Genomic DNA, 23,869 nt, shown 5'->3' with positions numbered 1-23,869 from the left:
CTTGAACAAATACGATAGTTCATAATATCCACGCAGACTTGCACGTAAGAGCGGGTGTCATCCGTTTTAACAAGCAGCGTATTGCACTGATCTGAAATAGCTGTGTGTGTATATATGTAGATATGTATGTATATGTATATATATGTTTATATATGTGTGTGTGTATGTATATATATATATATATATATATATATATATATATATATATATGTATTTGTGTGTATATATGTGTGTGTGTGTGTGTGTGTGTGTGTATATGTATGTATATATATATGTAGATATATATATGTATGTATATATGTGTGTGTGTATATATATGTATATGTATAGTATGTATATATATGTTTGTGTGTGTGTGTAAATATGTATATATATATATATATATATGTATGTATATATATATGACAGCAACACTCATCACTCACAACAGTGACAAAACAATAACATTGACAATCATGTTACGTTATTTTCAAAATGTTTCCTTTTCTTTTCATTGCTTCTTTAACACACTACTTCTCCTCATGCTGGTATTTTGCTAGTATATATATATATATATATATATGTGTGTGTGTGTGTATATATGTATGTATATATATTTAATTTTATAAAAGAAAATCTTGAGATGAGACTATTGCGAAGAGATTTTTTTTTGAAGTCCCGCCCTCCTCTCAACCATTTCAGGTTAACGGCCCACTCCCACGGACCTCAAATTCGTGTGAATGCTTTTGTCAAACACAGTTCCTACACTCTCAGCGCTTATGAATTTTTATGTTTTCTTCAATTTCAGTTACAAATAAGACTTATGTCCAAATCTTATTGAAGAATTTCATCCTGAAGAGTTATCAACAGATCAAATAAGTACACTGGCAATCTTATCACCGAGAAACGATGAAGTCAAACGAAATAATGCGAAAATTGTCGATCAGTTACACAGCAGTTTTTCTGTGTATCAATAGACTATGCTGAAACAGTTGGTGGTGATGGTGTGGAAAATGAAAACATCAACTTACAATATCCCGAAGAATATCTACAGTCATTAACATTGTTTGGTTTCCACTGCACAAATTACTGTAGGAAAAAGGATGCATCCAAGACGGGTAATGTAGTATATCTTCTGCAGATAACATTAGACACCAAAGGAGATCTTGATATGCCATTCATATTAAAACATTTACAGTTTCCCGTTAGAATAACTTTTGCTATGACAATTAACAAATCACAGGGACAAACATTCCAAAAAGTCAGTTTATTTATTAGAAAGAGAAACGATAATCACACACGGGCAGTTATATGTTGCGTTGTCACAATGCAACTCCAAACACGGAATCAAAATTCAGAGCAATATTGATATAAAGTTAATTCCAAATATTGTTTTTACTGAAGTTTTAGTAAATATATATATATATATATATATATATATATAATATATATATATATATATAATATATATATAAACTAAAATATCAAGAAAGTCGTGGTTTTTAATTTCAATACTCCAATTGGTAAGAGAGTAAATATTATATTCTCATTTCATGATTTTTACTTTGACATATTTATAGAAAATCTTAATTTGTTTTGTGATATATATATATATATATATATATATATATATATATATATATATATATATATATATATACATTTTACATATATAATATGTGTATGTTTGTGTCTGTGTGTGTGTGTATATATAAAATGTATGCATATGTGCTAATGAGTAATTTCTTCATAATTTTTTGGTTATGCCAGGGCAAACAAATAATGAATTTTCTACATGTGTAACATTCAGTGCACACTGATATATTTGCATTCTCCCTGAGGCACATCATGCTTTCTTTTTGTTTTTTCATTTCCTTCTGGAGCAGAAGTTTCTTTTTAAGTTTTTCATTTGATGCTTTTCTCCTCTTCCTGGCTTCTGTACTAAACATTGTGAGAGAGTGATGTTCTCTTTGTATGGTCTTTGATGTTTTTATTTTATGTTTATGCATGAGATGGTTCTAATGGTCTTTTGCCTAGTAAAGTGGGTTAAGTGCACAGTTAAAGGCTTGATGTTTTGTGGTAGTGGTGCAAAGTAAAAGCCTTCCTGTACAAAACAGTTATCATTTTTTAACAAGCTGCATCTTATGCGTCCCACATCCAGGCTCTCTTTCTATGGAGTTTGCTCTTTCTCCTCATGTCTTTTTTTTTCCATTGGTGTGCTTCAGTTTTCCTCCTGCATCTGAAAAAAGTGCATGTTAACTACCAATTTTCTTTTGGCTATGTGAGAGGATTGGGTAGGTGCATAAATGAATGCATTTAATTGCTGCCCTTCAAGGACTTGTCCAATGTTGTCTGGATTAGCTCAGCCATACAAACACCCCAGTCCAAATGCCTGAATTAGATTGATCCATCCATTATCCAACCCGTTATATCCTAACTATAGGGTCACGGGGGTCCGTTGGAGCCAATCCCAGCCAACACGACGCAAGGCAGGAAACAAACCCCGGGCAGGGTGTCAGCCCACTGTAGGGCGCGCGCACACACACACACACACACACACACCAAGCACACACTACGAACAATTTAGAATCGCCAGTGCACCTAACCTGCATGTCTTTGGACTGTAGGAGGAAACCCATGCAGACATGGGTTGAACATGCAAACTCTACGCAGGGAGGACCCGGGAAACGAACCCGGGCCTCCTAACTTCAAGGGAACAGCACTACCCACTGCAGATTAAATTAATTTGAAAATTAAGATTATGAAATACTAGACTGGAAAATAACTGACCCTGGGTTTACACTTTGTGGTGCAAAGTGGTTTACAATGTAGGGTGTGGTATATGAGTGAAGCAGCACAGGATTAGAGCTGTGCAGTGGTGTCTGGTGCATGAGAGAGTGTGTGTGACCCATCAAGAGACATGAGCCCAGCAGTCCTGCAAGAATTGCACTGTGTTTGAAATGCATGTTTGTGGCTAGTCACCCTTCATCTCTAAAGTTCGCACAATAACAAACGGCAGACAGAATGAATAACAATGTTTGATTTTGGTAAGCATATTTTAATGTTTACTTAGGATGTGGCTAGGCCTGAGGTACACCCTCCTTCCCTCCCAGTACTACTTTCCTAAGCATTTTTGATTTACTTTCTTTATTGTCTTTGATGATTGCTCTTTAGTTAGCAGATGCCTTTATCCAAAGCTGCTTAGAAAAACAAACCATAATATACATATAAAGTAGAAAGAAAACAGAGAGAAGTAATAGAGAACAAAATTCAAAGTAGAACAGAAAAGGTGTGCTGTAATTATTCTTTTTGGTAGATGGAAAAGTACATTTTAAACACTAATGACAATTAGAGATTAATTACATCATATATTTAGCAGCATGGTGAAAATCTGCACTTGTGGTATATCGGGTCCACAGCCCTGAGTGAAAGGCCAATTTTTAAATAATCCATTTAGCCATGTCCATGTCTACGTGTGCTCAGCCGCAGGGAGTTGATGAGGTAATTGTGGTGCGCTGCACCTGCACGTGAGGGCGCGATCTTTCTCATTTGCTTGATCGGCTTCCTGTGGTGCGTGATTGAGGATCCTTATAAATACGGGCCGGCACAGGAGTTTTTTTTTGGGGGGGTGGTCAAGGCAAGTGGGGGGGGGAAGGGAAGAAAAGTTTGCAGACCGAGAGTGTGGCATTGGGGCATTGAGAGTGGACAAAGAAGCCAGCCAGCCTTAAAGAGAACAGTCAGAGCGGATTCCTGTGTGGAGCGAAGGATCAGTGTTTGAGGGAATGGTTGTGCCCATTGACTGTGTGGAAGAGTGAGATCTGAGGGACGAGTATATGTGCGAGAAGGAAGATGGGAGGACAAACGACCCCGAGCGGTCCGGTAGATGCCAGCAGAGGCAGCCAAGACGGGGTCGGTAGTGAGAGGACCACGACTGCTGAAGTTTCTTCAGCTGAGCAAACCTTGGGTCAACTGGAGAGACAGAGAAGGGGCTGTGTTTGGCTGGTGTGGCCCCAATAACTGCTGCAGGCTTTAATTTTCGTTTAAGCCTTGTTTTAGACATTTAGATTTTTGCCTATCTATGGATTATTTTATTTATGGAAATTTGATGCACTGCACTTAAATTTTGGAAACTTTTTTTTTTTAATTTTTATTAATTTTATTACAATCCATACAAAGCAATCAAGATTTTACAAAATGAAAAATTGAGTTAAGAACAGATCGATCCCCAACCCTGAGAGAGAGAGCAAGCCAAATAACGTTAAATTTAAGGCTTGTAAACATACCTAATTTAAAAAAAAAAATAAATAAATTCTCTGTGCTTTATGAACTTATTTTAAAATATTACTGATTAGATCCTGTCATGTTTTGAAAAAGGTCTGTACAGATCCTCTAACTGAGTAATTGATTTTTTCCAATTTCAAATAATATAACACATCGGTTTCCCACTGACTTAAAAGAGGAGAGTTTGGATTCTTCCAGTTTATCAGAATGAGTCTGCGTGCCAACAGTGTAGTGAATGCCATCACAATTTGTTTCTCTTTCTCCACTTTAAACCCCTCTGGAAGAACCCCAAACACAGCTGTTAATGGGTTAGGAGGGACTGTGAGTCCAAGGCTGTCTGAGAGGTAATTAAAAATTTTTGTCCAGAATAATGTTAATTTGGTGCAGGCCCAGAACATGTGACCTGTTGAGGCTGGGACTTGGTTGCAACGTTCGCAGGTTGGATCATGTCCTGGAAACATTTTGGAGAGTTTTAGTCGAGACAGATGTGCTCGATATATAATTTTGAGTTGTATAATTGTATGCTTTGCGCATATGGAGCTCGAGTGAATTCTCTGCATTGCTACTTTTCACTCCTTTTCTGATATATTAATTGAGAGATCTTTTTCCCAGTGTACTCTTGGATCTTTGAAAGGGAGGGATTGTAAAAGGATTTTATATATTATAGAGATGGAGTCTTAACTCCTTGAAATTGAGCAATAATTTTTCCAGCATGGTTGAGGGTGCAAGATGAGGAAAATCTGGAAGGTTCTGTTTAACAAAGTTCCTGATTTGAAGATAGTGAAAGAAATGTGTAACTGGAATGTTAAATTTGGAATGTAATTTTTCATAGGATGCAAAGACGTTGTCTATATAAAGATCTCTAAGCAAGTTAATTCCAAATTTTTTCCAGATATTAAAAACTGCATATGTTTGTGAAGGTTGAAAGAGGTGGTTCTCTTGCAGAGGTGCCACAGATAGAAGCTTCTCCGTCTTAAAATGCTTTCTACATTGGTTCCAGATTCTAAGTGAGTGGAGCACAATTGGGTTATTTGTATATTGCCGATAACGTGTGTTTATTGGAGTGCAGAGCAAGGAATACAAAGAAGTACTACAAGATTTTACTTCTATTGCGGTCCAAGCCTGTGTATGCTCTTCTATTTGTGTCCAGGTTCTTATCGCCTGTATATTTGCTGCCCAGTAATAAAACTGGAAGTCAGGTAGAGCCATGCCGCCTTCTGCCGTTTGTCTTTGTAGGGTCGCTCTTTTGATGCGTGGATGTTTTGAGTTCCAAATAAATGAGGTTATTGTTGAATCTAATTGCTTAAGGAATGATTTATTAATGTATATTGGGATGTTTTGAAATAAAAAAAAGCTTAGGAAGAATATTCATCTTAACAACGTTAATTCTTCCAGCTAGTGTGAGATGAAGGGTTGACCATCTATGCAAGTCTTGTTTAGTTTTTTCCATGAAGACTGTGGAAACTTTTTTTGTTTTTAAATAAAAGCACTTGGGCACTTTTGCACAATCTCCTTGCTCAGTTTGATTTGTCCCCATCAGACCAGCTCATCTGGTTACATTATCGACGGTGTTGGGTTGGAGAGACTCCCAAAAGGGAAGATGGACCATAGAGCAGGATCCGCATCATCACAGCACTGTCATAAGATTTTATAATAACAATAACCATAATAATTGCAAACCTGTAGAAAAAATACCAGCATTTAAACTGCAGTCATGAAACTGAAAAAAAGCTTTATTAGTCATGATAGATGGATCGCACTTTATTTATGGAAAAATGGACCACTGCTACAATTCTATTTTGTTTTTAAAATTCAAGACATTCTTCATCTTTATTCTGTATTTCAACTGTATTTGAAGTAGTTTTAAAAAATATTTTCTTGGCTGGCTTAGGACATATACACAATACTGTGGTACCAGAAGGAGAGCTGGTACCTGCCATCTCTAGTGTATCTCACAGCTAATGGGTAATGACTGTATCATATAAATTGTTCCATTGCTATCAAAAGGTTGTCAAATGCTCCTATATCACAGATATATCCTGAGATTTTATTTGGGTGAGAAAAGACAGAAGTTTGGAGATAAAGTACAGTAGTTCTACTAGTTTTTTGCTTTTTCTGTCCTCCCTGGCCATCGGACCTTACTTTAGGCAATACCAAGTATATTTTTCTTTTTTCTTTGTTCATCTTGTTCACTTTGAGCTACATCATTTGAATGAAAACGTGCTATCGAAATAAATGTTGTTGATGATGTTATTACAGAAGCTCAAATAAGTAAATAAGATGATGATGATAATTTAAAATTCTCAGCCCAGTGTAGTTTAACTGGCATCCATAGCCTATTCAGGCAGCAGTTGGTAGGAGGCCGGACCCGTTTGCACGTACACACGCATACAAGCCCTCACACTCCCCCATACCATAAATTCCTTTTTATTTTTAAGGTCGTCCAGTCAATGTATATGCTAGTGTTTGGTTTGTTGGTATTACCTCTGCATTCAAAGTGAGAATCTTTGAAACCCTGCCTCCAAAACAAAGTACTGTTCACCCTGACTTTGCTTAACAATTGATATAAGGAATAATGATTGAGAATGAAACGATTGGATTGCTATTCCAGTTCTTTTTCATTTTTTGTACCCTTCTCAACTCTTCCATGGACCAGTAAATGATGACTCAAGTTAAAGTTGATAAAACTCACTATTTATCCACTTATCTCTCTCTCTCAGTTTATAAGAGGTGTAAATGGTGCAAGGCTGAAACCTTTCTTGGGTGGGTGTGACAAGGCACACAGACCCACTCTTACTTACACTGGGTTGGTGCATGTGATAGACGTTTGTTTTTCCCTACTGTTTAAGGAAATGGGAATTCCAGAGCTAATCCATACAAGTTAAAAAAGCAGACTCTTTGTTAGAGTTGATTAGATAAACGTTATTAATCCCATGGGGAAATTCAAAATTGGTGTAAAATGGCAGGGATACCTGCTACACCATGCCAAGCAATATCTCCTGGTGCAGTAGTATACAGTTACATGAACAATGACACAATTTCCATATTTTATGCCTACATAACCCACCACAGAGTGGTGCATAGTGCCAAAATAATGACAATTCTATCACTGTTCAAATACTTATGGACCTAACTGTATAATAAGGGTGTCCAGCTCAGATCCTGCAGGGCTGCCATGGCTGCAGATTTTCATTCTAACTGTAGTTTTAATTCGTGGCCAGTTTTTGCTATTAATTAACTTCTTTTACTTTAACTATAATTAACTTGTTATTTAAAACTCAGCCCCATGACATACAAAATGGTCCAAAGCATGACCAGCTAACCCATTTCCATCATACAGTATTTGAAAATACAGAAAGCTGAAGTTCTTAGTAATGTTGATGTGCTCGTGTCCACAAAACATTTTGATGGTGCCCTTTGGAAATACAAAAATCTGTTTTGGAAATGTCTGCTGTGGCAGAATGAGCACCAACAACCCATCGAATTAAATGAGATGGTTAATTAACAACACAGATTGGCTTCTAATGAAGAAACTGATTGGAGTGAAATTACTTGGAATTTTAGGCCTGGACTTAGCTGGTCATCTGTTGGTTCACGACAAAACAACATTTATTTCTATATCATAATTTCATACACAGAATGTAGATAGAAATGTTTTACATGATTTGAAAGAAATAGTTACAAGAAAAGAAAAAACAAGTTTAGACTAGGCAAGAATAATAATGAATAAGTATAAAAAAAAACACAATATGGGCTTACAGATATACCGTATAATTAGCAGAAAAGTAAAATAGATACTTTATTAATCCCAAGGTGAAATTCAAGTATAGTTCTTATGTACAATATCATATTCAAAGCCTCTAAAGATGAGTCTGGTGAAATGTCCTGAAGTACAGAAAAGCAGAAAAAAAATTCTGGTTAAGCTGGAGAAAACAAATTAAAAACAATTAAGAGAAAACAAGATCTGCAGAGGTTTTGGAGGCCATTTGTCTATCCTGGAGACTTGTAGATTATTAACATTTTGCAAAGGTTTTGTAGTGAATTTAGTATTTAAATAAAAACACATTTCATTTGTTTTTGTTATTTCCTTGTGCACCTCTGCTGCTGTGCTCTGCTGTGTTTGCCTACTGGTTAGTGTTGTGTGTGATATGCTAGCTTCAGATAGTATTCTTTTGTCACATGGTTAGTGGCCTACTGCTCTCGTGTTTCTTTCCTGCTGCTGTTGACATATAGGGTGTGCAGTATAGTGAAGGGAAGTGTCAGGTGTGTAAATGGAGAGGTTTGTTTTCCCATGAGAGTTGACACCTCAGATGGATTGATTCTCTTATCTGCCAATCCTTTCTTCACAGTTTACAGGTACAGCGAGCCGATATAAATTGTTTCTTGAAAAGACCTATGCCAGCTGGACAACTTAACATTTTTAACACTAGAATTACCAAAGCCTACAAAAAAAAAATCGTAAATCCGGCCCACCTTAAATCCCTTCGCACCTCTCCGTCAGTGTCTTTTGTCTTGTAAATGTGCCAATCAAGACAAGCAGCCTACTATTCCATCCCCCCACCGCCATGAACGGGCACAAAGTTCTCCCAGTTCCAACTTTGATTATCTGGGAGTTAAGTGCTGCAGTTTTAGAATTGAAATTGATCGTTATTTAGAACACATGCATTTCATTGATTACAAGTCAGCAATTCTTACCACTGCGCCAGGGAAGCTGTTGCATTATACTTGAACCTTTTGTGAAAGTGTTTATTTGATCTATGGACTTCAGGCTTCACACATTACATGGTTTATGTCTACATTTTGTCATTTATTACTAAAATATGAAAAATGTTTCTGTTTTAATGATTATTGTAGAAATGGAACACACATGAAATGCATGTGTTCCAAATAACAATCTATTATTTCCATTCTAAAACTCCAGCACTTCACTCCCTGATAATCAAGGCAGAAGTTTGTGCCCATTCTGCAGCGGTGGGGGGGATAGAATAGTAGGCTGCTTGCTGCTTGTCTTGATCGGCACATTTCCAAGACAAAAGACACTGATAGAGAGGTGCGAAGGGATTTAAGGTGGGCCGGATTTATGAGTCTTTTCGTAGGCTTTGGTAATACTACTGTTAATCAAATCATACTTTAAAACTTCTTTTTTTAATGTAGGGCATGCCAGGACTCAAACTATTGCTTGCCAAAATCTCTGTCTGTATGGTCGTTGGGATCACTAAATATGTAGTATTCTGTATAACCTAAAGTTACGTTAAAGGAATACTCCTCCCGGAAACATTTTTTATGTTAGTTATGCCGTGTACTTTGTAGTGTTGGCTGAGAAAAAGTTTTAATCTCATGTTTTCATGGAGACCGGAGATAGCAAAGTCCCTGATAATAATACACATGACAACAGTAAATAATATTGAAAAAGACCATGAAAAGGCTTGAATTACTTTTGTCATATGATCCACTTGTCAATTTGTCCACTCATATGCTTACAACATCCCAAACACACGTATTTTTACTAAATTATTATTAACACTAGAATTACAAGAGCCTACGAAACAACTCGTAAATCCGTCCCACCTTAAATCTCTTCTTAAAATCGTTCACAGCTCTCCACCAGCGTCTTTTGTCATCTAAATGTGCTGATTAAAAATCAGGCTGCAAGCAGCCGGCTATTCCATCCCCCCACCGACGTGCACAAACTTCTGCCAGCTCATGCCTTGATTGATTTTGTGGGAGTGAAGTGAAGTTTTAGAGTGGAAATAATAGATCGTTGTTTAAACAAACCACCTCCCAAAAGCACTCTTGTAAGTAAACACATACAAGAATTTGAATCATAGATCCAATTCCTTTAGTTGCATTTATATTCCTAGCCTTTACTGTACTACTGTGGCATTATTTAGCAGCAGTCTGTGAACCTGCATGGCTGAGTTGACCAACTGCATTGCATGCTGAAGCTGCTCAGATACACACAAGTATGAAGCTGATTCTCTTCATGATGACGTTTTTACTCGGTTTTCTTGAACTTTTTGTTGATATCACGTGATACGCAATGCTGGCCAATGAATAAACTGCTACTGGTCTGGATTCCAGACCAATGAATGAGGCGCAGAGGTGGGTCTTCAGATCAAATGCTCAGTCATGTCTGAGCATGTTCCGTTTTTGTTTTCTGGAAGTGGTTTATTTAAGAATATTTAGTGAAAATGCATGTGTTTGGAACGTTGTGAGCATATGACTGGACGAATTGACGTGTGAATTATACAACGTTAGTAAATGTGAGATTTTTTTTTTCATGGACTTTTTGACATCATTTGCTTTATTCACTGTTGCCTTCTGTTATATCAGAAACTAGCCGTGCCCTGTGGCTCCGTCCATGTAGTAGTGAAACAGGAGTATGAGGAGGGCCCCACCTGGCTCCCCACTCCTGATGTCACGCTTCCTCCTCCCCTCGGCCCTGTAATGTTAAGTTTAATGTGTTTTGTGAAATATCAATGTTTTGCTACATGTAAATCTGGATTTATTAAAGCTTTGGTAATCGGTCGTGGTCTTGGCAGAGGAGGTCTGTGTGAGAGGTTGGACTGTTGGGTTTTCCCCCATACCAAATAGTAACACAAACAATTATTCTTTACATTCATATAGTGCTTTTCATAGTGAGTGGGGAGCCACTTCAGATACCACTAATGTGTAGCATCCACTGGGATGATGCAATGGCATCTTTTTTTTTTTTTTTTGCGCCAGTACACTCACCACACATTAGTTATTAGGTGGTGAAGTGGTGAGAGAGAGAGAACCAGACAGGATGATTAGGGAGTCAAAATGAGTAGACCATGAAGGGCAAATTAGCCTGGACATTGGGTTACACCCTTCTGTTTATGAAAGATTCCCCAGGATCTTTTATGACCACAGAGAGCCAGGACCTCGGTTTTATATCTCATCCAAAGGATGGCACCATTTTTACAGCACAATGTCCCCCATCACTGCACTACTGTATTGGGATCCACATTCAGACCACTGGGAAAGTGCACCCAGCTGGCCTCGCCAACACCTCTTACAGCAGCAACCCAAGCTTCTCCTAGATGTTCTCCCATCCAGATACTGGCTGAGCCTGAACACGCTTAGCTTCAGGTGGATGATCAGACTTATGAAAATTATTGTTTCAGTTATGAAAGAATTTCAAGAATAATCAATCTGTGCAAAACTCTCAGTACTATGGCTGAAAATTGTAGACTGGACACACTTTCCAAATTAAAATGAAGTTAAATATATTGGGGATTGTACCCTAGAATGATGCTGATTAGCTGCAGCGCCACTCTAGCAAATGTTTTAGACGCTCCAAAATTAAAGACTTTTTGGGCAAAAAAACTTTGTCTACAGTCGTGGCGAGCGTTTTGAGAATGACACAAGTTTGCTGCTTCAGCGTTTTTAGATCTTTTTGTCCAATGTTTCTATTTAAAACTGAAGTATAATTACAAGCATTTCATAAGTTTCAAAGGCTTTTATTGACAATTAAGTTTATGCAAAGAGTCAATATTTGCAGTGTTAGCCCTTCTTTCTTTTTCAAGACCTCTGCAATTCGCCCTGGCATGATGTCCATCAACTTCTGGGCCAAATCCTGACTGATGGTAGCCCATTCTTGCATCATCAATGCTTGGAGTTTGTCCGAATTGGCAGGTTTTTATTTGTCCACCCGCCTCTTATGGATTGACCATAAGTTCTCCGTGGGAGTTTCCTGGCCATGGACCCAAATTTTTGATGTTAAGTTCCCCAAGCCACTTAGTTATCACTTTTGCCTTATGGCCCGGTGCTCCATCATGCTGGAAAAGGCGCTGTTAGTCACCAAACTGCTCTTTACTTTTGGAGGATGTTTTGGTCCCATTCTTTATTCATGGCTGTGTTCTTAGGCAGAATTGTGAGTGAGCCCTGCACTCCCTTGGCTAAGAAGCAACCCCACACATGAATGGTCTCAGGATGCTTTACTGTTGGCATGACACATGACTGATGATGGCGCTCACCTTTTATTTTTTATGGCCAGAAAGTGGATTCATCATAGAAAATGACTTTACCCAGTCCTGAGCAGTCCAATCCCTATACCTTTTGCCAAAAATCATTCTGTCCTTGATGTTTTCCTTGGCTTCTTTGTTGCCCTTCTTGACAATCACCAGGCCATCCTCCAAAAGTCTTTGCCTCACTGTGCGTGCAGATGCACTTCCACCTGCCTGCTGCCATTCCTGAGCAAGCTCTGCACTGGTGGTGCTCGCAGATGAATCAACTTTAGGAGATGGTCCTAGCACTTGCTGGACTTTCTTGGCACCCTGAAGCCTTCTTCACAACAATTAAACCTCTCTCCTTGAAGTTCTTGATGATCCGATAAATGGTTGATTTAGGTGCAGTCTTACTAGCAGCAATTTCCATTCCTGTGAAGCTCTTTTTGTGCAAAGCAATAACGGTCCTTTTGTGGCAGGGCTGACATGCAGTGGAAATGGGTTTTTTGGGATAAAGTTCATTTTCATGGCAAAGAGGGACTTTGCAATTAATTTCAATTCATCTGATCACTCTTCATAACATTCTGGATTATATGCAAATTGCTATCATTAAAGGTGAGGCAGCAGACATTGTGAAAATGTAATAATTGTGTCATTCTCAAAACTTTTGGCCACGACTGTAGTTAACTTTATTAAAATTAAAAACGTTATCTCAAGTAAAGGATGTGCGATAAACGTAAATCCTCTTAGAGCACTATTCAGAGTTATTTCAGGCGGGATTAGACTATTCGGTGATAAACTCACTGTGATTTCCTGCACTGCATTGTTATCATGTTGACAAATTTAGCTCAATTGGAAGAATCCGAATGTGCCCTTCATAACTCAATTGGGAAATGGTATTTTATCCAAAGCTAGAAAACAAATCACTTTTTTTATTGCATGGAACTGTGCAGAACTTCTTTAGAATGTTGTAAGAATTCATTAATGTCATTCTTAAATACGTCTGCTGAGCTCCTGCCAGTCTCTGCTGTGCTCTTATTGTATTTTTGGGCCGCTTACTATTACTAATTAGCCCTCTGTTTCAGGTGAGAGTTGGGCTTTTAGTGTAGCGTATTATTACAGATATTAATTATTTCTGTGATGTTTGGAATTGATCATATTTTGATTGAACAAACGTTTTAGCTTTCACAATTTTGCCAACATTTGTCTTATTACACTTCTTTTGTAATGCATATTTTTTGGGAAAAAAATGTAAATAAAAAAACGAATTAACAGATTAAAAATTCCTTAACAATATAATCGCATAAGCGTATCTAAATGTGTGTTTTTTACACATTATGTATTGTCTGAATTTATATTTCATTTTTTTTATGCATTACTTGTCTTTGTTGTCTGAATTTGTCTGTTTTTGGGATTGTACTGCAGTTACTAGCCTGTTGGAAACATGGATATAAGAATCACATTTTTCCTGTGTTGCATATTGCAAAAAACTTTAACCTGTTCTATTGATTGTGTCTGCAGAAACTGCAACTTATTAAATGTTCTCCTCCTTGTAGCTCTGATTGTTTGCTGTATTTCCATCCTGACTTCTCCGCCTTTCTGTTTTTATTTTAAACTTCTGTGAATTGGCTGCATAATGATGGACACAAATAGAGGTTTAAAATGACCTTTAGCTGAGTATCTGTTATCTGCTTGTCACAGTTAATTGCCTTCTGCATAATTTAAAAAACAATAAGCAACTTAAAATACTTAACAAGGAAGTGAATTGAAATGTAGGCGGTTGGAAGACTTTGTAGCTATAATAGCCTTGGCATCACTGTTTGTCTATCTGAATTCAAATAGTTACAAATGCAGTTATTAATCTCCAAGACCGCAGACAGATCTAGAGAAGACTGTCCAATTACACAATAGGTTCAATTTTAATGAAGCGATTGACATGAAATTGGGTGGAATAAAAGACTACAAATAAGTACTTATTGTTGATTAACAATAATGTGTAAAACTGTACACGTGTATTCTTCTTTTTAACCGATTCCTAAATCAGCCAATAAAGATACCGTATATACTCGCGTATAAGTCAGTTCTTGAAACCCGAAAAATCGATCATAAAATCAGACCCCGACTTATACCTGTTCAAAAAATACGACTTATATATTTATTTATTTAATTTTTTTTTACATCTTCTTGCCTCCTCCAGTCTCTCACCAGTTTCTCAGACACATTGAATTTTGTTATAGCAGCACAGTTACCAATTTCTTTTGCTACTTCAACAACGTTTAATTTAAAACCAGCTTCATATTTTCTGCAGATCGAATGCTTCATGGTAGATAAGAGATGCTCTTACGATAAATGAGCATCTATGAAGGTGTGAGATCCAAAAAACACAAAACGGTGCAAACGTCGCTTCGGAATAGTTCAGGTATTACCGTGTGGTCACGTAGGCACAATACGTACGAAAAAATAAGGTAGTGTGCTCAGTGATTACTCTCTCAGGTGGCCGTTAGCATATCATAATCTCTTGGACCAGTAGCGTGAGTTTTCCACATTCGACTTATATGACCGACATTATAAAATACCTGAAATTATACGGTAAAATCAAGACTTATCCACGGGAGAACGTAAACACGAGTATATACAGTAATTAATTTCTCTAAACTTTAGAGAAAAGTAAAAAAAAAATGACACCTTTTATTGGCTAACTAAAAAGATTACAATATGCAAGCTTTCGAGGCAACTCAGGCCCCATCTTCAGGCTGCCTGTGTCATTTTGCTTGGCTTTTCTCTACATTTATAATGGCTAACACGGTACAACACCCTAGTACTCTAAACTTTAGGAAACAATACATATGAGATTGTATCTGTGCATTGCAAATGAATGGTTACAGGGATAGGAGTGAGACAGTGATCATGGATATATGGACACAATAAAACAGATAATGTTTAAAAAAAAGAAAAAAAACACACATGATATCAAATATAGAGTAGTGTGCAAGTTTGCTTTCAATTTGTGTACTTTGCTTTGAGCAGAGTTGTAAATAATCTTCCAACTATTATGTATTACATAAAACAGTAATAATTGCTGGCTTCCTGTTTTGTTGACCTGTCTTGTTTTCTTGAACTGTCTCTTCCGTGGTTGCCTATTTTCTCTTTAAATTTAAGCAGGTGAATCAGTCATACAACTGTACTGAATTAAGGAAAGTGAGCAAATTCACACGATAGTGGCTGCTGCTTGTTTTGGTTTCATTGGCATCTTTTCTGATGTCATCTGCTGGTGTATCCCCAGTTCATTTTTGTGTCCTGTGTAAAAAGAAACACAAACGCTATCTTTAAGAGTTGGGGAATCCATCCCTGTATACTGTAAGAACTGGTGTTTTGCAAAATAGGGTCAGCTATGAACAACTCAATACAGACAATTCACATGTTGAAGGAACCGCTGAGGTACAGTGGGTATGGAAAGTATTCAGACCCCCTTCAATTTTTCACTCTTTGTTATATTGCAGCCATTTGCTTAAATCGTTTAAATTAATTTTTTCCCTCATTAATGTACACACAGCACCCCATATTGACAAACAAAAAAAAGAATTTTTGAAATTGTTGCAGATTTATTAAAAAAGAAAAACTGAAATATCACATGGTCCTAAGTATTCAGACCCTTTGCTCAGTATTTAGTAGAAGCACCCTTTTGAGCTAATACAGCCATGAGTCTTCTTGGGAAAGATGCCACAAGTTTTTCACACCTGGATTTGGGGATCTTCTGCCATTCCTCCTTGCAGATCCTCTCCAGTTCTGTCAGGTTGGATGGTAAACGTTGGTGGACAGCCATTGTTAGGTCTCTCCAGAGATGCTCAATTGGGTTTAAGTCAGGGCTCTGGCTGGGCCATTCAAGAACAGTCACAGAGTTGTTGTGAAGCCACTCCTTCGTTATTTTAGGTGTGTGCTTAGGGTCCTTGTCTTGTTGGAAGGTGAACCTTCGGCCCAGTCTGAGGTCCTTAGCACTCTGGAGAAGGTTTTTGTCCAGGATATCCCTGTACTTGGCCGCATTCCTCTTTCCCTCGATTGCAACCAGTCGTCCTGTCCCTGCAGCTGAAAAACACCCCCACAGCATGACGCTACCACCGTCATGCTTCACTGTCGGGACTGTATTGGAGAAGTGATGAGCAGTGCCTGGTTGTCTCCACACATACCGCTTAGAATTAAGGCCAAAAAGTTCTATCTTGGTCTCATCAGACCAGAGAATCTTATTTCTCACCATCTCAGAGTCCTTCAGGTGTCTTTTAGCAGACTCCATGCGGGCTGTCATGTGTCTTGCCTCTCCTCAGTGTGTGGAGACAACCAGGCACTTCTTGTCTTTCCTGCCAGAACAAAGAGAGAGGGGTTTAGTACATTGCTGTCGTACCCTGACGTGCGGTTTCGCGCTGCTCGTTGGGACTTTAAGCTGCTCCCGAAGCTTTCATGTGTGACACCTGTTAATTTCTGTGTCTCAGTTTATAGAATATTCGCCTATTTCTGTGTATTCTTTGTGCATTTCTACCAATCTGTCTTTACATGTGTATTCTCAAACAAAATCGTGGATTTCCTCTGAGTATCTCAGTTTTATTGGTCATAAGCCAGGAACTATCCCAGAATGATGTGCCTGGACAAACTAGCAAATAAATCCACACTCAGTTTTACCAAGACACTCTGAAAGATCAATTATCCATAAATGGAAATTAATTCTGTTGTACTTGGCCCAATTACATGGAGTACACACATTCATTTGAGCATTGTAACAAGTTAACTATCAGAGTTCTGCAGCAGTACACCTAAGCCAAGTATCCAAGATTCATATAAAATGCAATATACCTTTAATATAAACTACCGTCCAAAATTTTTAGAACACCTCACTTTTTCAGTTTTTATGGAAATGCACACAGTTTAGTGGCTTAATGTTTCATGAAATCAAGGCATAGAACAAATAAATAATAAAAATAAGTCCATGAATCATTAAGTGTACAAAATTTTATTCAGATTTTTGATTCATCAAAGTAGCCTTCTTTTGCTGGTATAACAGACAAACTGTGGTAACCCTTTTGATTCAGAATGCCCCCAGACCATCACACTTCCTCCTTCATATTTGATAGATGGTGTCACACACTGAGGAACCATCCTGTCACCAACTCGATGGCGTACAAACACACCCTGCGTGATGAACCAAAGATTTCAAATTTTGATTCATTGCTCCATAAGACTTTCTCCCAGTCTTTAGTAGCCCACAGCTGGTAATTCAAGGCCCTATTTTGTCCTTTTAAGGAATGGCTTTCTTCCTGCCCCTCGCCCTGTAAAACCTGCAGCACAAAGTTTCTTCTTCCCAGTACCTACTGACACTTTACTTTTTTTCACCTGCGCTGTTAAGTTGTGCTTGAAGCTGCTGTGCTGTGAGGTACCTGTGATCACACAAACTGGTGGCTTGTGACTTTGGCTCTATCAGATCTCTTCCTATCAGAGTTTCTTCCAGTTTCCAGTTGCCTTTGGATTGTGTAGGACACCACTGGACTCACAGACACTTTGATTTTTTGTTTTTTTTGCTATTTATTTAAATGAAAGGCCTGCACTTACAATTTAATTTGTTAATTGCCGTTATCACAGAAAATTACAACTTGCTACAGTCTAATATTGTCCAAGTCATACTTCAGAGGGTGTAGTTACACAGTTTGTTCCAAATCTTCTTTAAGACAGACGGAGGTTTTTAAAGTAATCAACAGTAGTTGGGACACCTTTTCAAATCATTTGCTTTGACTTGCAAGGCTTAATTTACTTTAATTGCTGCAGAACATCTGTAGGTTGTAACCTATTAGTTGTTCCCTGAAGAAGGCTCATTTGTAATATTCTGAAATGTCCTTTTTTCAGTTTTTTCTAACCTAAACTTTAAATTCAAACCTATGGCAGTTTACTGATTAACTTTTCACCAGTTTAAGTCATTCATTGCATTTCAACTGATTAAATTTGAGGAAAAAACTGAGGTGTACTCTTGACTGGTACTGTATATAGATATATACTCGTATATGAGAGAGAGAGATATATTGGTACTAGGCTGACCCGCCTTTTAAGTTGACCACTTCTTAAGGCAATTTATTATGTAGATCAATTTGATATTTTATACAAACTCATTAATTTGGTTATATTGCATTTGAGCGGTATTACTTTAATACTCGTAGTTTCTGTTATTTTTGTGATGAAATTTAAGCCCCCTGATATTTACTACGCGGTGAGGCATTTGTACTCCATCAACATTAATTATTTCCAGAGACATAATTTTGTCTATTTTTCCAGCGCATCGCGCACAAAAGCAAGGGAACGTTGGGAGCACCAGAACTCTGCTCACATCATGTCGCTAGACGCAAGCTGCAAGTAGTAAGTCTGTGATAAGCGGAATACCGCTACACTTTCTACTCACGGGACGGAAGGACAATCCCAACCGCTTTTATATAGTAAGAAAGAAGAAGAAGACATCGCACAGTCTGGAGTAGAAAATCATCTTTTACCTGGAAAAACGAAAATTACAAATCCCATCGTGCATTGCAAAATGGACAGGGCGTGTGTCAAACTCTGCGCCTGCGTAGCACTCACGGGACGGAAGGACAATCCCGACCGCTTTTATATAGAAGGATAGGGTCATTATTGTCACATGAATGGAATACAAAGAAATTGTTACTTACTGTACACGTGCTATTCAACATGCATTACATTGCCACTCTTTGATGTCATGATTAAGGAGTATAGCGACTTTATCTTGAATCTCATGTCTATATATACTGTATATATATCTTTTTTTCAGTCAGTCATTTCCCAACCTGCTATATCCTAACACAGGGTCATGGGGGTCTGCTGGAGTCAATCTCAGCCAGCATAGGGTGCAAGGCAGGAAGAAACCCCGGGCAGGGCACACACACACAAACCCACACACCAAGGACAATTTAGGATCACCAGTGTACCTAACCTGCATATTTTTGGACTGTGGGAGGAAACCAGAGCACCCGGAGGAAACCCACACAGGCACGGGGAGAACATGCAAACTCCATGCAGGGAGGACCTGGGAAGCAAACCCAGGTCTCCTTACTGCGAGGCAGCAGCGCTACCACTGCGCCACCGTGCCGCCCTATCTTTTTTTGTTAAACTTGAAAATCAGCAATGCATACAAAATGTTTTAACTTTGAATAATATATACATTTTTTTTCTTTTGGCGCTGAAGTGCCATTGTCATTATTGTAATTGGGCTTTCCATTCTTAAGTACTGACATTTTTAGGTCTTGACATTAATTCTTATAATTGTGTTTATATCTGAAATTAATTCTGAATATAGCTAACCTGATATTTTGTTACTTTACTGTGCTTTTATACAAGACTGTACTGTGAAACAAAGTCTAATACAGGTAGTCATCGACTTACGACCACATTCAGTTCCGACGGACCGGTCATAAGTCGATCTAGAGGTAAGACGGACTGGTATATGTATACAAAGTTGATTGTATGTATAGTACTGTATAATACATCCCTTAAGTCATATTGTTTTATATCTTTTTTTTAATTATGCTTAGCACATTGTATAGATTTTCTGTCTTTTTTTTGTGTGAATTATTTTTTTATTTTATTATTTTGTTTTGTTATTACTGTTACTCCGCTTGGGTGCCGAACCTTTAACAGCTTCACAAAACTTTTCTTTGTCTGTGTTATGTAATGCCATCAGTGTGAGCCTCTCCTAGTGTTCATTGTGTTAACTGTGAGAAGAGGAATTGTACCAGCAGAATCTGTGCACTCATATGTTTTCTGTTTTAACATTTCATCCTGTTAACATTAAACATTAACAGATAACGTAGTTAAGTGTGGTTTCATTACCCCTTCATGGTGGTTCGCACAAAGTGGCACGTTGTGAGTCGCAACCCAGAAGCTTTAGAAGTTAATCAAATTCAAAGCTAAAGCACGACAGTACAGCACGCATGGCGAACACCGGGTACAATGAGATAAATTAAAGTCCCATTATACAATCGCATTTGATTTCTTTCTTCCCTCATACTGCTTGATCACCGTCATTTTTGTGTCAAGATCAATTGCCTTTTTTCCTGTAATTTGTAAGACAACTGTAACTGAATGTAGTCAAAATTGCTGCAAGTAATAAACTGAGATCTAGATGAATGAGTCACAGCACACGGAGCTGCGAGGATAACTGATCAAGTGGTGCGACAACTGTCTCCTGGAGACAGTCAAGGAGCAGTGGAACAGGTTTAACAATGTTTTAAAAATATTTTACATGTAATGCAGGACAGATACATACCTAAATTTGGAATTAATAGGAAACGAAAAAAACTCCATGGTGGATTAATAAAGATTTAACAAAGAAGTTGCAAAGGAAAAAACTGCTGTATAAGGCATATAAGACTAATGACTGCAAAGTGAATAGTAGAGCGTATGAGAACATGAGGGCAACCATTAAGAAGGATACCAGGGAGGCTATAAGACAGTTGGAGAGGAATATAGCAGATAAGGCGAAAGAAGACCCTAAGAGATTCTTTCAGTATTTAAAAGTAGTAAAAGAACAGTTAAGTAGCAGGTCAAGTGCATCAGAAATAGTAAAGAGGAAGTAAAAGATACAGACAGTGAAATAGCGGGCGCCCTAAACTTACATTTTTCTGAGGTGTTTACAAGTGAGCAAGTGGATAACCTCCCAGAGGTAAACTCGACTACTAAGGAGGTACTGAGGGATTTGGAAATTGTAGAGGGAGAAGTGCTGCTCAGACTAAATAAGATGAAATCAAACAAATCACCAGGACCTGATAATATTTACACTCGAGTTCTTAAGGAGGCTAGTGAGTACAGATATAAACCTATTTTTAGGAGGTCGCTGCACACAGTAGAGATTCCAAAGGACTGGAAAATGGCAAATATCATCCCATTATATAAAAAGGGCAGATCCAAGCAACTATAGACCAGTAAGCTTAACATGCATCACAGGAAAATTAATGGAAGGAATTATTAAGGATAAGATTGAGCAACACCTGGCAAGGACAGGAGTTATTCTGAACAGTCAGCGTGGAGTCACAAGAGGGAGGTCGTGTTTTACTAACTGCTGGAATACTATGAAGAGGCAACAAAATGATACAATCAAAGTGGAGCAGATGATATGATTTATTTGGACTTTGAGAAAGCATTTGATGAGGTGCCACATGAAAGGTTGGGCATCAAATTAAAAGAAGTGGGAGTTCAGGGTGATGGGTGCAGAACTGGCTCAGACACAGGCAGCAGAGGGTGATGGTGTGAGGAGCCTCATCAGAACTGGCCGATGTTATGAGTGGTGTTCCACAGGGGTCAGTGCTAGGGCCGCTGCTATTTTTAATATATATAAATGATTTAGATAGGAATGTAAGTAACAAGCTGGTTAAGTTTGTAGATGATGCCAAGAAAGGTGGATTAGCAGATAATTTGGAATCTGTTATATCATTACAGAAGGACTTGGACAGCACACAGGCTTGGGCAGATTTGTGGCAGATGAAATTTAATGTCAGTAAATGTAAAGAATTACACATAGGAAGTAAAAATGTTAGGCTTGAATACACAAAGAGCGGTCGGAAAATTGAGAGTCCACCTTATGAGAAGGATTCTATTGAATGCAGGCCTGTAGTGCAATAAGAAGTTTGACCGGATATTAAAGTGAGCATGCTGCAACACATGACACTTCATATTTACTACGGTCCCAATCTTATTGGCCTTTTTAACCCTGTTGTCACACCACTTGATCAGCTATCCTCACAGTTCCTGAAGAGGTTCAGAAAATATCCTTATGATAATTCAAAAGTGAGTGTTAAAAATGTTTATAGGATAGTGAGTTGCATAGAACTTTATACAAACCGAGGGGAGGTTATGATTATGCTAAATGGCCTCTTTCAGGATATTGTGTGTTTTGATCTCTGTGTTACAAAAATAATGCAATGCTAGAGAAACTGATTTTATTATTCCACTGGAATTGCCACTGCAGGCATACTAACTCACTTAATCTCTTAGTCATCTGCAGTATTAAACCAGCTGAGGTCCTAGTCCAGGACACACTACCCTACTATTTCTCTGCCATCCTTCAAGCCGACTAATTAAAACAATTGTGGTATGAGGCCCGGTAAACAAACTGAATGTGAGTGATCTATTTGTCTTCTGGTTTCTGACATATCAGATGTTGAATTAACAATGTGTTAAAGTCAGAGCCCGTTTGTTGGACAACGTTAAAGGCTAATTTAACCCTGCAAAGGTAGCATTTACATTTTTTTCCTCTGTCACACCCAGCCATGTACAGTACAGGCCAAACGTTTGGACACACCTCCTCATTCAATGTGTTTTCTTTATTTTCATGATCCTTTACAGCACTCCATCACTCTCCTTCTTGGTCAGGTAGCCCTTACACAGCCTGGAGGTGAGTTTGGGGTCATTGTCTTGTTGAAAAATAAATGATCGTCCAACTAACCTGACTTCTGCACAACACAACTGCTGGTCCCAACCCCATTGATAAAGCAAGAAATTCCACTAAATAACCCTGATAAGGCACACCTGTGAAGTGAAAACCATTTCAGGTGACTACCTGTTGAAGCTCATCGAGAGAATGCCAAGAGTGTGCAATCCGAGCAAAGGGTGGCGATTTTGAAGAAACTAGAATATAAAACATGTTTTCAGTTATTTCACCTTTTTTTGTTAAGTACATAACTCCACGTGTTCATTCATAGTTTTGATGCCTTCAGTGAGAATCTACCAATGGTCATGAAAATAAAGAAAACACATTGAATGAGGAGGTGTGTCCAAACTTTTGGCTGTACTCTGTACTGTATGAATGCCATTCCACTGGGTAAGGCTTAGCAATGCCTTGGTATGGTTACTTACTGCCTGAGGTTGATCTATGCTTTTTCTGGTCATACCTTTTTATATAGAACATTAAAAAATTAAAGTGAACTGAAGATAAATGTACTCATTGACACCTCATCACCCTAAAAGACAATATCTTAGTTGTTCTTAGTTATTTTTGACTGTATAAAGACAAAAAGAAAAAAATCAGTGCTAGTCATTTTGTACTGGTTGGCATAGTAATACAGTGATTAGCGCTGCTTCCTTCCAGCTTTAGAGACCAGGCTTTGAATCTTGGGCTTGGTACCTGCGCTGATGAAGCTAGCATATCCTTTCTGTGTCCACATGTTTTTTTCTCTGGGTACACCCACTTCCTCCATTTTCCTTTAAACATCCATCTGCCCACTTTCTATTTTGGTTATCCAGCCATTAACCCACGTATTCTAATACCTGTCCTGGTAGCACTTGACTACAAAATAATAAAATAATAGTAAGTTGCATTTATAGAGCACCTTTCACAAACCCAAGGTCACTTTACATACAGAGGAGAAAAAAAAAAATTACACCGAAGACAAAAGTTCGTAGAAGAGGAAAGTTTTCAGTTGAACTTTAAAGGTGGAAAAAGAGGAGCAAACTCGGAGAGAGTTCTAGAGTTGAGGGGTCATAACACTGAAGGACCTGCCTGCCAGGGTGGAGATTCTGGTGCGAGGACCTGAGAGAGCGACAAGGAGTGTAAGGAGCTAGGAGCTGAGTGAGGTAGAGGGGGGCAAAGTTATGTAGGGGCT

The 23,869-nt window shown here is 38.1% G+C and overlaps 1 protein-coding gene across 3 annotated transcripts in view; it reads left to right on the top strand.

The window, feature by feature from the left end:
- Window positions 1–1,054: 1,054 nt before the first annotated feature.
- sh3gl1b (SH3-domain GRB2-like 1b) overlaps window positions 1,055–23,869 on the top strand; it is a 101,331-nt gene continuing 78,516 nt past the window's right edge. For all 3 annotated transcript variants that reach the window (XM_039766977.1, XM_039766976.1, XM_039766975.1), the window contains exon 1: window positions 1,055–1,097. In XM_039766977.1, the coding sequence (XP_039622911.1) occupies window positions 1,083–1,097 (15 nt within the window). In that variant the 5' untranslated portion in view covers window positions 1,055–1,082. The remainder of the gene's footprint in view (window positions 1,098–23,869) is intronic.

Source organism: Polypterus senegalus, chromosome 10 (genome assembly GCF_016835505.1).
Source record: "Polypterus senegalus isolate Bchr_013 chromosome 10, ASM1683550v1, whole genome shotgun sequence".
Lineage (NCBI taxonomy): Eukaryota > Metazoa > Chordata > Cladistia > Polypteriformes > Polypteridae > Polypterus > Polypterus senegalus.
Note: the sequence above shows the minus strand (reverse complement) of the source record. Positions and strands in the feature narration are given on the sequence as shown.